The 12,838-nt window shown below is 34.7% G+C and overlaps 1 protein-coding gene across 1 annotated transcript; it reads right to left on the bottom strand.

Annotated features, from left to right (window-relative positions):
* Positions 1-6,469: 6,469 nt before the first annotated feature.
* Positions 6,470-11,338, bottom strand: LOC132304462 (adenine nucleotide transporter BT1, chloroplastic/mitochondrial-like). The gene is made up of 3 exons (XM_059802144.1): positions 10,387-11,338; positions 7,314-7,475; positions 6,470-7,197 (listed from the first exon to the last, which is right to left on the bottom strand). Exons 1-3 carry the CDS (start codon positions 10,945-10,947, stop codon positions 6,724-6,726), a joined length of 1,197 nt encoding a protein of 398 aa, XP_059658127.1. The 5' UTR covers positions 10,948-11,338; the 3' UTR covers positions 6,470-6,723.
* Positions 11,339-12,838: the final 1,500 nt, after the last annotated feature.

Below are 12,838 nucleotides of genomic sequence, written 5' to 3' on the forward strand. Positions count from 1 at the left end.
TTAAACCAAGATTTATTGTACATTAAGGGATAAGAACATGCTCAATCTAGGTTTCTATCGAGTGCTTGTATAAGAGATATGGTCAGAGATCCACTTTCATATAACATGTCTTTGTACAATTCCTGTTACATCTATACATTTATATATTTGAAATTTCAACATATTACAATAATATCATCTTTTCACATTTATATGATTATAATACTGGATAATGAGATAAACTTGCATCAAAGGATTGGAGATGTTAGGGTTAATAACTTTTGACAGAAAGTTATTTTGACGAGACTTCACATGTATGCGTGAGATGTGCATGGACAGAGAGAGTACAGTAACAGTTTAATGGCATGAGTTTGTCCTATCTTGTGAATGAGTATGGAGAGAGAGAGAGAGAGTGTGTGCGTGCGCTACAGTAACAGTCTAATAGCATTAGATTTGTGCTTTCTTGTGAATGTGTGTGACCACTTGGTAACAAAGCCTATATATATAGTGAAGCCTAAATATATATATAGGCTATCCAATCTTTTTAGTGCTTGTTCACGTTGTATGTGAGAATTGGAGAAAACTAAACAAATTGGTGTCATTAAGCAATTTGTTTAATTTCCTCCAATATCTCATCTCCAACTTCTGACTGATCGATGATTTAATGATGTTCAAGTTGTATATGAGAATTGGAGGATGCTAAACAAGTCCATGCTAAATTTTGGTGCAATTTGTTTGGTTTCCTCTAATATCTCATATCCATCTTCTGAACTCTGAATTGATTGATGGTTTGTTGGTGTTCAAGTCGTATGTGAGAATTGGAGGATGCTAAACAAGTTGGTACTAAATATTGGTGCAATTTGCTTATTTTCCTCCAACATCTCATCTGCAAATCCTGAACTGATAGAAGATTTAGTGCATGTTCAAGTCATATGTGAGAATTGGACGATACTAAACAAATCAGTGGTAATCTTGTAGAATTTGTTTAGTGTCCTCCAATACCTTACATCTGACTTATGAACAAGATAAGTTTCTTCAAGCCGAATGTGATAAGTGCATGCTAAACACATCACTGCTAAATCTTGTTTTGTGTAGAATTTGTTTAGTGTCCTCCAATACCTTACATCTGACTTATGAACAAGATAAGTTTCTTCAAGCCGAATGTGATAAGTGCATGCTAAACACATCACTGCTAAATCTTGTTTTGTTTCTCAAGTTTCTTCTTGAAACTCGCCACTGACTTTGAAGTTTGAAGGTATAGTGCGTGTTCAAGTTATATATAATGGCTGAAATGTGTATTCTAACGAAGCAGACTACAAAGTGATACAGGAAATTGGATGATGACAGATGAAGTCTTACCATCAAAGTGAAACAATTGCTTTAAGTCTCAGACACCAGTTGTGATGGTGGATCTCCTTCCAAAACTTTCAAAATGGTTCAAGAGAATAACATAGTACAGTGACAATGAAATTAAAGCTGTAGAGTTGAGGGAAAATTTCCCATGGAGCAGCCTCCTCAACTAGCTCTTAAGCCTCAACATGAAATCCCATCATTCTTCAATCCAAGAAAAGGGAAACCAGAAGTTACTTATTAAATAACTCTTGAAGGCATAAAAATTCTAAACTTGTAAACTCTCCTTCAAACTGAAACCCGAACTATAAGATTTCAACACAAGAAAAATAACAAAAATGAATCTTAAACCAAAAAAAATTGGGCAAAAAATTGGAAAAGAAAGCAACATAAATTTCCTCTAGAGATTTGCTGTACTTTAATCTGTTAGTAAAAGGAAAATTGGAAATTACCAGATTCTGTATTCAAGCCTTAGTTCAGTACTCATGCCCTCACTTTTTTCAGATTATAACTTTACTGTTGGATAGGATCGATGTTTTGGACAGTTGCTAACAGCAACTATGTCCATGGTGATTTGTTCTTCTCTATTTCATTTTTTTTTTTTACAGGAATGGTGGAAATGGGGGTTCACTGATGTTATTTGTATAGACCATGGGTATGCAAAATGTATTTTGTTTGCCTTGTGGCTTGTTAATGAAAATCTCACCTTGCTTACCATAAAAAAAGCCTTCCCAAGTTGATCATGCAATCGCGATAAAAACCCCTATAGCTTTGAGCCTAATAGAGTTGTATTTAAAAAAAAAAAATTATGCTAATGTTAAAGAGAAATTTAAACAAAGATTTATTGTACATTAAGGGATGAGCACATACTTGATCCTCTCAAGTGCTTGCATAAAAGATAGGGTCAGGGTCAGAGACTCACTTTCACATAACATGTCTTTGTTACATATACATACATACAGATATATATATATATATATATATATATATATATATATTATAGTTAAAAGTTTATGGTGGTAATTAGTTTTGTAATTTCAAAAATTAAAATTATATCATCTTTTCACGTGTATGTGATTATAAAAGTATTGGGATAAGCTGGTAAACTTGCATCAAACTATTGAAGATGTAAGGGCTATGATTGAAAGTTAATTTTGATCAGAGTTCAAATGCATGTGTGTGAGAAGAGGAACTACTACAGTAAGTAACTGTTAAAGAGCATGAGATTTGTGCCGCCCTGTGAATGTGTATGAAGTGAGAGAGTACAGTAACAGTTTAACAGCATGAGTTTGTCCTATCTTGTAAATGTGTATGGAAAGAGAGAGATAAATAGCATGATATTTGTGCTTTCTTGTGAATGTGTGTGACTAGTATGTAACTCAGCCTATATATATATATAGTCAAGACTAAATGCAAAAGAACAAGAAATGTAGCAGAGGTAATAAATGAGAGTTTTTTTTAGCATAGTGCTTGTTCATGTTGTATATGAGAATTGGAGGAAACAAAACAAGTTGGTATCATTAATCAGTTTGTTTAATTTCCTCCAATATCTCATCTCCGACTTCTGAACTGATCAACAAAATTTAATGCTGTTCAAGTTGTATGTGAGAATTGGAGGACGCTAAACAAGTCTCTACTAAATTTTGGTGCATTTTGTTTAGTTTCCTCCAATATCTCATCTCCAACTTCTGAACTTTAAATTGACTGATGATTTAGTGGTGTTCAAGTTGTATGTGAGAATTGGAGGACACTAAACAAGTTTGTAGTAAATTTTGGTGCAATTTGTTTGGTTTCCTTCAATATCTCATCTCCAACTTTTGACCTATGAATCGATTGATGATTTGATGGTGTTCAAGTTGTATGTGAGAATTGGAGGAAGCTAAACAAGTCCGTGCTAAATTTTGGTGCAATTTTTTTAGTTTCCTCTAATATCTCATCTACAACTCCTGAACTGATGGAAGATTTAGTGCATGACTGCCATGTACAAGTCTGGAGTGATAGTATAGTAAGTGCAATGTACAAGTCGTATGTGAGAATTGGAGGATACTAAACAAATCAGTGCTAATCTTGCACAATTTGTTTAGTTTCCTCCAATACCTCATATCCGACTATATACGTTTTCTTCTAGCCCAATGTGAGAAGTGGACACCAAACACATCACTGCTAAATCTTGTGTTTTTTTTTTTTTTTTTTTTTTTTTTTTTTTTTTTTTTTTTTTTTCCTACACTTTCCTCCTGAATTTTGCCACTGACTTTGAAGATTGAAGGTATAGTATGTGTTCAATTTATGATGGGCGTATCTTTTGAAGCAGACTACTATGAGACAGGAAATTGGTTGATGACTGAAGAAATCATACCAGCAAAGTGAAAACAGTTGCTTTAAGTCTCATATACCAGTTGTGATGGTGGATCTCCCAAACCTTTCCAAATGTACAGTGACGATGACATTGAAGCTCTATAGTTGAGGGGAAAAAATTCCATGGAAGTATGGAACAGCCTCCTCAACTAGTTTTTAAGCCTTAAAATGAAATCCCATCATTCTTCAACCCAAGAAAAGGAAAACCAAAAGTTGAAAAAAAGAAAAGAAAAGAAAAGAAAAGCAACATAAATTGCCTCTATAGATTAGCTGTTGTTTAATCTGTTAGTAAAAGCTTTCTACTAGTGAAAGGACAAACTATCCCTAATTTGAGCTACCTACCATTCCTTTCTTATTATCTTCTCTCATAACTTTCTATTTCACTCAAAATTTTCTCTGAAATTTTCAATCCCTCGGCTCTCTGTTCTCCATTCCGTCAAGTAATGGATCTCTTCCACAACATCAGAATCAGAGTCGTTGCCTCTAGCAACACAAGTACAAAAAATACTTTAATGCTCAGTTTTATTTGCTGTTCAGGTCTACTGGAGTTCAGTGTACATCCTTCCCAAAAGGATATTGAACAGATTTTAGAGGAAATCCTTTTGGAAATGCACTTTTTTAGCTACTGGTAGTGCTAAAATATCTTGTAATGATATTTGCTTGCCTAAAAATGAGAGTGGAATTGAAGTTAAAGATCTCGATTTGTACATGGAACAAGGCTTCTATTGCCAAGCATTTCGGAAATATTACTGCTGCAAAACTCCCTCCAGAAGCTAATGTTTATGTGTCGTGGAACGAAAGAAACCAGAGAATCTATACATTCAAACAACTATAGCCATTCCTGATGATCAATGGCTACAAAAGGAATGATGATTACTAGATTCTGTATTCAAGCCTTAGTTCGGTACTTATACCCACCGGTTTTTTTGGTTGCTCACATGGTTCTGTCTATAGATGCTATTCCTTTGCTACAGGAATGGTGGAAATGGGGGATTCACTGATGTTATTTGTATAGACCTGGGGTATGCCCCATGTAAAATGTATCTTGTTTGCCTCGTAAACAAAAAAAAAAAAAAAAAAAAAAGCCTTCCCAGTTTGATCATGCAATCATAATAAAAGCCCCTATAGCTTCGAGCCGACTTATATTGAAAAAAGAAAAATAAATTATGCTAATGTTAAAGAAATTTAAACCAACGTTTATTGTACAGTAAGGGATAAGCACATGCTCCATCTAGGTTTCTCTCGAGTGCTTGAAAGTTTCATATACATTGTCTTAGTACAAATTCTGTTACATATACATTCTAAAGTTTAAAGGGGTAATTAATTTTGTAATTTCGAAATTTTACAATAATAATATTGGGATAACGTGGTAAACTTGCATCAAATGATCTTGGACAGAAAGTTATTTTGATGGGAGTTCAAACTTGTGTGTGTGAGAAGAGAGAGTACAACAGTAAATCAGTAACAGTTTAATAGCATGAGATTTGACCCACCTTGTGAATGCATATGGAGAGGCAGAGAGTACAGTAACAGTTTAATAGCGTGAGATTTGTCCCACCTTGTGAATGTATATGGAGAGATAGAGAGTACAGTAACTGTTTTAATGGCATGAGTGTCCTATCTTGCGAATGTGCCTGTGGAGAGAGAGAGAGATTAATAGCATGAGACCTGTGCTATTTTAAGGGAGGGAGGGAGGGAGGGAGGGAGAGAGAGAGAGAGAGAGAGTGCGTGTGTGTGTGTGTTCGTGTGTACTACAGTAACAGTGTAATAGCATCAAATTTGTGCTCTTGGTAACAAAACCTATATATATAGTGAAGCCTAAATGCAAAAGAAGCCAGAAATGTAGTAAAGGTAATAAATGAGACTTGGAGGAAGCTCAATCCCTCGAGGCTCTCCCATCTTTTTGAAGCTTTTTTTACCATTGTGGTTGTTCAAGTTGTATGTGAGAATTGGAGGAAACTAAACAAATTGATGTCATTAATCAATTTGTTTAACTTCCTCCAATATCTTATGTCCGACTTCAAAACTAATTGATGATTTAATGGTGTTCATTTATTTGTGTTCAAGTTGTATGTGAGAATAGGAGGACTCTAAACAAGTTGGTAATAAATTTTGGTGCAATTTGTTTAGTTTCCTCCCATATCTCATCTCCAACTTCTGAACAATTGATTGACGATTTGATGGTGTTCAAGTAATATGTGAGAATTGGAGGATGCTAAACAATTTAGTACTAAATTTTGGTGCAATTTGTTTAGTTTCCTCCAATATCTCATCTACGACTCCTGGACTGATGGAAAATTTAGTGCATGTTACCTCATGTTCAAGTCGTATGTGAGAATTGGAGGATACTAAACAAATTAGTGCTAGTCTTGTACAATTTGTTTGGTTTTCTCCAATATCTCATATCCAACTTCTGAACAAGATACAGTTTCCTTGAGCCTCCAAATGTTAGTACATAACTGCTAAATCTTGTTTTGTTTCTGCAGTTTCCCTCCTGTATCTTCCCACTGACTTTGGAGATTGAAGGTAGAGTGCGTGTTCAAGTTATAACGGCTGCAGTGAGTATTCTTACAAAGCAGACTACTAGTGATAAAGGAAATTGGTTGATGACACTTACCATCAAAGTGAAAACAATTGCTTCAAGTCTCAGACATTGTGATAGTTGTCTCCTCCCAAAAACTTTCAAAATGGTTCAAGAGAATAACATAGTACAGTGCATTGACATTGAAGCTGTAGAGCGAGGGAAAAACTCCCATTAAATCCATCAATCCTCAACCCAAGAAAAGGAAAAGCAAAAGTTACTTATTGAATAATTTTTGAAGACATAACAATTCTAACCTCATGAACTCTCCTTAAAACTGAAACCCGATCTGTTATATTTCAACACAAAAGAAAAAAGAACAAAAATGAATCTTAAGCCCCAAAAATGTAGGAAAAAAACCAACATAAATTAGGAGTAAATAAAATTGTAACCTATCTATCGTCCATCAATGCTCAAAGGTGCACATTAAGAACTTAGTTTCTTCTACTTAGTTTCTTCTACGCATCTTCCTCATTCTCTACCAATATCCTCTTGCACGCTTCATAGCACATGAATGAAATCCCGGCAGCAGGCACCAACTTCATGCAGCTGGGACCAAGCCCTTTATACAAACCCTGAATTCCTTCCTGTTCAAGTATGCTTGAGAGAGCGTGAAACACGTTCTTGTACACTTGTCTTCCACTAATAGCCCCTACCTGCATGTGTTTGCGGGCCACCTCTAGCGGGAAAGTTGCACTACTTGAGATGGCACCAGCTGCAGAACCAATCAATAAGGTCTCAATGTTGCCAATTTTTTCTTGCTTGAAAATTTTCCGGTAGGCTTTTCGTAGTGTGTCATAAGCGAAGTAATTGGTAGCAGCATATGGAACTACTCCGATAAGACTAGGGGTTAGACCTCTGTAGAGCTCCCCAGGTCCCCCCTCTTGCAATATTTTTATGAATGCATCTAATAGACCATTGTAAACATCCCTCTGCATATCCAACAAAACCAGCCAAATAGAGATAAATGATAAAATGGTAGATTCATGACTGAACTCTTGAGTAGATATGTTGAATGAACCACATAGTCAGAAAGAATCGGATTTACCTGTATGGTTAGACGAGTCTTGACTAATTCAAGTGGATATGTAACCAGAGTGGAGCTAACTCCAGCACAAGCCCCTGCAACCAGCGAGGCAGGGATAGGGATTCTGGGCGGCTCCCCAGGTTTTGGTGACAAGTTCTTGTTGACTGTATCATAAGCAAATAGCTGCAGAGAGCAAAATAATTGAATTTCAGTGAAGATTTAAGTGACATGCACTCTATGATTATAACCGTTCTAAAATATCTATCTGCTAGATGAGTAAAGGTGGAATTCCGAGCTTACTTTTATTCTGATTTAGACTCAACCAAACAAGAAGTATAATGCAATTATACTTATAAGGAAGAGATGTATAGTACACTTCGTATTGAGTGGCACGTAGACAAAATTTGACATGGGCAAGATTAATCCAAATAATGATCAAAGAAGACCAGAAGTCTTGAGCCAAAACTACTTTGGTTGCAACAAAGCCCAGTTATAGAGTTCATAATGCAAACTCCTACAACTTGCAAAACGTCAAGTAGCAGAATATTGTAAATGAAAAGAGAGAAAAAATATTGGAGAGAGAGAGATGAATTGAATTATATGCAAAACTGATAAATCCACCTTGGCACCCTGAGCCCAACGAAAACATCCATTTCAGATCACAGGAAACATAACTTTTATGCAACATATTAACAGGTGAAACTGAATAATCAAAGGTTTAAATACAGCATCAAACCATATAGAAACAAGGTGAAAAGTAAACCAGCTACTCGAGGTAAAGCAATGTATGTCATGCCTTTTGGAAGTATATGAGTTTTGCCATTGTTTGATGCAGTTGTTTGAGTTGCATAGCAGGAAAATGCAGGTTCAAGAGTGAGGAGAGCCACATCGTACAAATAATGGCAAAAATTAGGTACATACCTAATCTATCCCTCCCAGAACACTCGATTTTTTAGGATCAACACTGGATAATGGCTTTGTTATTTTAAAACAGATATAGATTATGAGGAAATTTTCCAAGGAAAAATGTGCATATATATATATATATATATACATGCACACCAATATGCTTTAATGGTGGATTATAAAGTTGATACCCTGACCTTGGAGACATGTAGTTGAAGGTGAGTCATTTGGGTACCATCTTATTGGCCTGGGATTGAACAAAGTAAACAGCAAATCTTGATACGAGGGGGGAAAAATGATTTTTTTCAACTAAGATATGAATAATGTTGAAGTAAACCAAAGATGGATTGGCCATTTACCTACTAGAGAGTAGATTGATATGCCATTTCCATTATCATATTGGCATGGAAGTAGCAGTGCTGGTAAAACATAAAATATAGAAGAAATTCAGAACATAGTCTATTTCAAAAGGAACTATGATGCAACTTCTTCAAACCAAATAATTTCTATATGCTTTTAAAAAAAAAAAACAAAAAATGCCATAACCATCCATGAGGTATAAAAACCTGTTGTCACTTAATGCTATTAATAGAAAACATACTAAATTTGAACATACAGAACTTGTAAAATTAAAAACGCAAAGCAAAGAAAAAAATCAAATGAACTTATAGCTTTCCATATAAACGTAACTTGTTTGTGAGCCTTATAGGGTAGAAATATGACAACACAGAACAAGCACGTATAATTATAACTATTCCTCTGTTATAGTACTTGCATTTTTATGTACATAAATATATGCATATACACATATATAAACAATAAAAAACTAAAATCTCTCAATAAAATGGAAATACTGGGAAAAAAAATTTTAACAAATGAAATGTGAGCCAGCTGTATGATTCCCGTTTTTTACCAAATTCTCAGTTTTCAGGCTTAAAAAGTGTGACTATATTTTCTGCATTGATCATCTGCCTACCACAACATTCCTCTCCTCAGGCTTAGGACTGGCCACAGAAAAGACAACACAAGAAGCACAAATATAAGGAGGACCTTAAACTGGGAGGATAACATTATAGAGGATGTTGCAAATATAACTAAAGGGGATTGTATGAAGCAGTAAGCAACCAACTTACACTACTTGAAACAAAACGATTAGTTTTAAAGCAACAATAGATATGGTCATGCTTTATGAGACTGAGTGCAAGGTACTAAAGGAATATGTTTATAAAATGAGCATCGTTGGAATTCAAGTGTCAAGATCAACAGTGAGGATTTAGATGTTGCATGAGGAGAGATGAAACTGGGAAATCTTGAGATGATTTGGCCACACACGACAATGATCAATATATGCACAAGTGAGGAAGAGTGAAGTGGTCCACATTATGAATGCCCTAATGGTGTGGTGAAGACAAAAATTAACCCCAAGGGGTTGGCTCAAGTGGGTAAGTCCCTTAGTCCTGGTGCAAAAAAAAAAGACAATAGAAGAGTCATGCTCTTTCTCTCTCTAGAAAAACAGAAAAATAAGAAGGTCCTGATTTATTATCTTAGAACTAAGTTTACTATTCACTTCATTTTTTTCCAAAATAAATAGTTAATATATACAATTTTCTGAGTTCCTTAATAATTTTAACTTCCATAAAAATAGTTGGAGATTACTTTTAAAATGCATTCATGGTACTTTCCCTAAATAACTGTCAGTCTCACAGGTTTAAGTAGTGAAAACATAACAACTGACAAAAATAAAAAGGAACAATCAAAGCAGTTTCAATAGTACCAACAATCTCAAGCTTACGAAAACAATCAATTAGAGAAACAGAACACAAAATTAAACCAGCAAATAAATAACAGTTACTTAAAGAAGATGGAACTGAAAAAAAAGCTAATAAATAAAAAGAAAAAAGAGTTATGAGCAAACATAATGTTCTACTGGATTCTCAACCTAGCTATCTCAATGCGTAAAAATAAAAAATAAAAACTAATAATAATAATAATAAAAGGGTCATGATTTCTGGATTCCCAAGCAAGAACCAACATCCAAATCCAACAAATTTGAGTCAATTCAATCACATAAACCAACAATTAATAATCATACAAAGTAGTAAATCAACTGCAACATTCTGATTAGGCAAAAACAAAACCAAACAAAATAAACCAATGCAAACTAAAACCACAAGATTTAAACTTTCACCTCTATAGCTTTGCTTGGTGCAACACGGAGGACATTAATCAAATTGCCTCTAAACAATCCTTTCCAACCATCAATCTTCATAATATTATTGAACACTTCAGTAGTAGAATGGCCACTACTACCAACCATCAGATGTGTCCTAATAGTCTCCAATGGGGCAACCGTAGTCCGCGACACCGCCCCAGCAATGGCACCACTTATCAATCTCCTCAATGAAGGATTCTTAACCTTAACCTTAAATTTAAGGCCAACCCTCTTTTTCTTCACACTACTTTCCTCCATAGCCATCTCTGGAATACCAACAATCCGAGGACCCTCAGGTGAGGACACATACTTCACATACAAATCGGTAAAAGGTAGCTTCAGGGCATCATCGTTGTCTCTGGAATTTGGTGAATTCGGCGAAATGTCAAAACCCATACTGCCAAATTGATTAACACTTGCAAATAAGCCTCCGGGATGGAAGGAACCCTCTTGAAGACTCCATTGAAGCCCCATCTCAGAACCAGAGAAAACCCCATCTTTTTTTCTATCAAAAACTTGCATTTCTCTTCGACCCATTATTCCACACTTCGTGAATAAAGCTTTTTTTTAGGGTTCAAAGGATACCAAAACCCATCTTTTTCATGGTTTCAAGCATTTTGACAGGGTTGCAGAAGCAAAATATTAGATTTGGGCCATATGGGTCTTCAGGAAATCCATTTTTGGCAATTGGGTATTTGAGAAAATTGACGAATAGATTCGAACTCTTGCAAAGCACGAAGCAAGTAGACCAGAGAACGGGAAAACCAATGATGAATGAGGAATGTGAGATAGAGAGAAAGGCGGCGAAATCTGGAGAGGGTTCTGTGAGGAAGAAAAACGAGAAACAGGTTAGCTGTCTGCTTCCCCTTTCCTACCCCCACAAGAGAGAGAATAGGTGGAAGGCGAACCTGCCCGAGTGTATATTTTATATGTGGACCTCAGATATAGATATATATAGATATATATTGCTGTGTGTTTGTTTTGTGACTTTTGTCCCTTGTTGTGTTGGAGGCTCGGAGCACGAGGAGTTTTAGGTCGTGTTTGGATTAAGGTCGTGTTTGGATGACCAGTAACTATCAGATTAGGAGGTATATGTACTTCGGTTTGGAGATTGACGTAATAAGCTAAAGTATTTGGGTAAACTACGTTGAACTCCCCTCATGTTGTTTGGGCAAATTACATATAGGAACGTGGTTTTGAGTTTATTATTTTGATCTCCTTAGATATCTGATGTCTTTTTCTTTTAAGGAGAGACTTATTGACCAAATTTTATAAAATATCAATTTTACATTTCCCCATGAACAAATTTAGAAGAGGTTGAGGTAATAAAAGTTGAACGGTTTACTCATTTGTAATTTACTCAAACTTTAGGGGATGTCACCCAAAAATACAAGAAGGAATAGGAAAAGAGTGTTTATCTGGTCGCAAAACACGTGCCGGAGCCTTTAAAATATGAATTGGGGCTAATTTAGCCAAAGTATTTAGAATGATTATATAAAAACTTCCAGAGTTTTGATTAGACCAAATCACATGGTCAAGGAACCACACTTCATAATTAGACTGTTTTGGAAAATGATTTTTACACAATTGTAAAGACTCTTGTTTTTAATTGGTCAACTATGTCATAAATAAGGGAGTATCCCCTACGGTTGCTTGTATTTGGTATAAATAACTAATAAAAACAATCATTAATCAATTCACTACAGCTCTTCAAAATGAGTATCAGTACTTGGATTGTTTTTATTTCGCTGATTTAGATGGTCATTAGTTCACTTTTCATGGTTTGGGCGAATGCAATTTTTACCACAGGAATTCAATTTATATAACTAAATTTGTTACAGTCTCACAGCAAAATAGAACACCTATATTATCATATAAGCATTAATTACTTACACTATTACTCAATGATTAATTATTTAAATTGCACGTGTGTCCCAGCTGTATGGCATTACTATATTACCATATATAAAATATACCACTAAAAAACTTTCAAATTAAAGAATATTAGGCATTACTATATTACCATATATAAAATATACCACTAAAAAACTTTCAAATTAAAGAATATTACAAATAAACCATGCATCTATTAGTAACAAAGTTTTTATATATATATATATATATATATATATATATATATCATTAATGAAATAAATAATAATAAATATATTTGTTTATAAATTTAAATAAATAAAAAAAATATAAAATATACATATGTCGTGACTTCGCTCCTGCTCCATGTGACTAGAGTCATTATTTGGCTGAAGTAAAGACAAATGAAAAAGAAAAGAAACCAAATGCATCAAATTTTGTGTTGGGTGGTGCAACTCATGAGATCATCAAATTCATAAAACTTGTTTCCTCTGTGGATTCAGTGTATTGACCACTTTATGTAGAGCTAACTATGTTGTTTGAGGACACCAACATT

The sequence above is a fragment of the Cornus florida genome, unplaced genomic scaffold, assembly GCF_030987335.1.
Source record: "Cornus florida cultivar Cherokee Brave unplaced genomic scaffold, ASM3098733v1 CherokeeBrave_3.0.0_Hap2_Chr04, whole genome shotgun sequence".
NCBI classification, from domain to species: Eukaryota; Viridiplantae; Streptophyta; class Magnoliopsida; order Cornales; family Cornaceae; genus Cornus; species Cornus florida.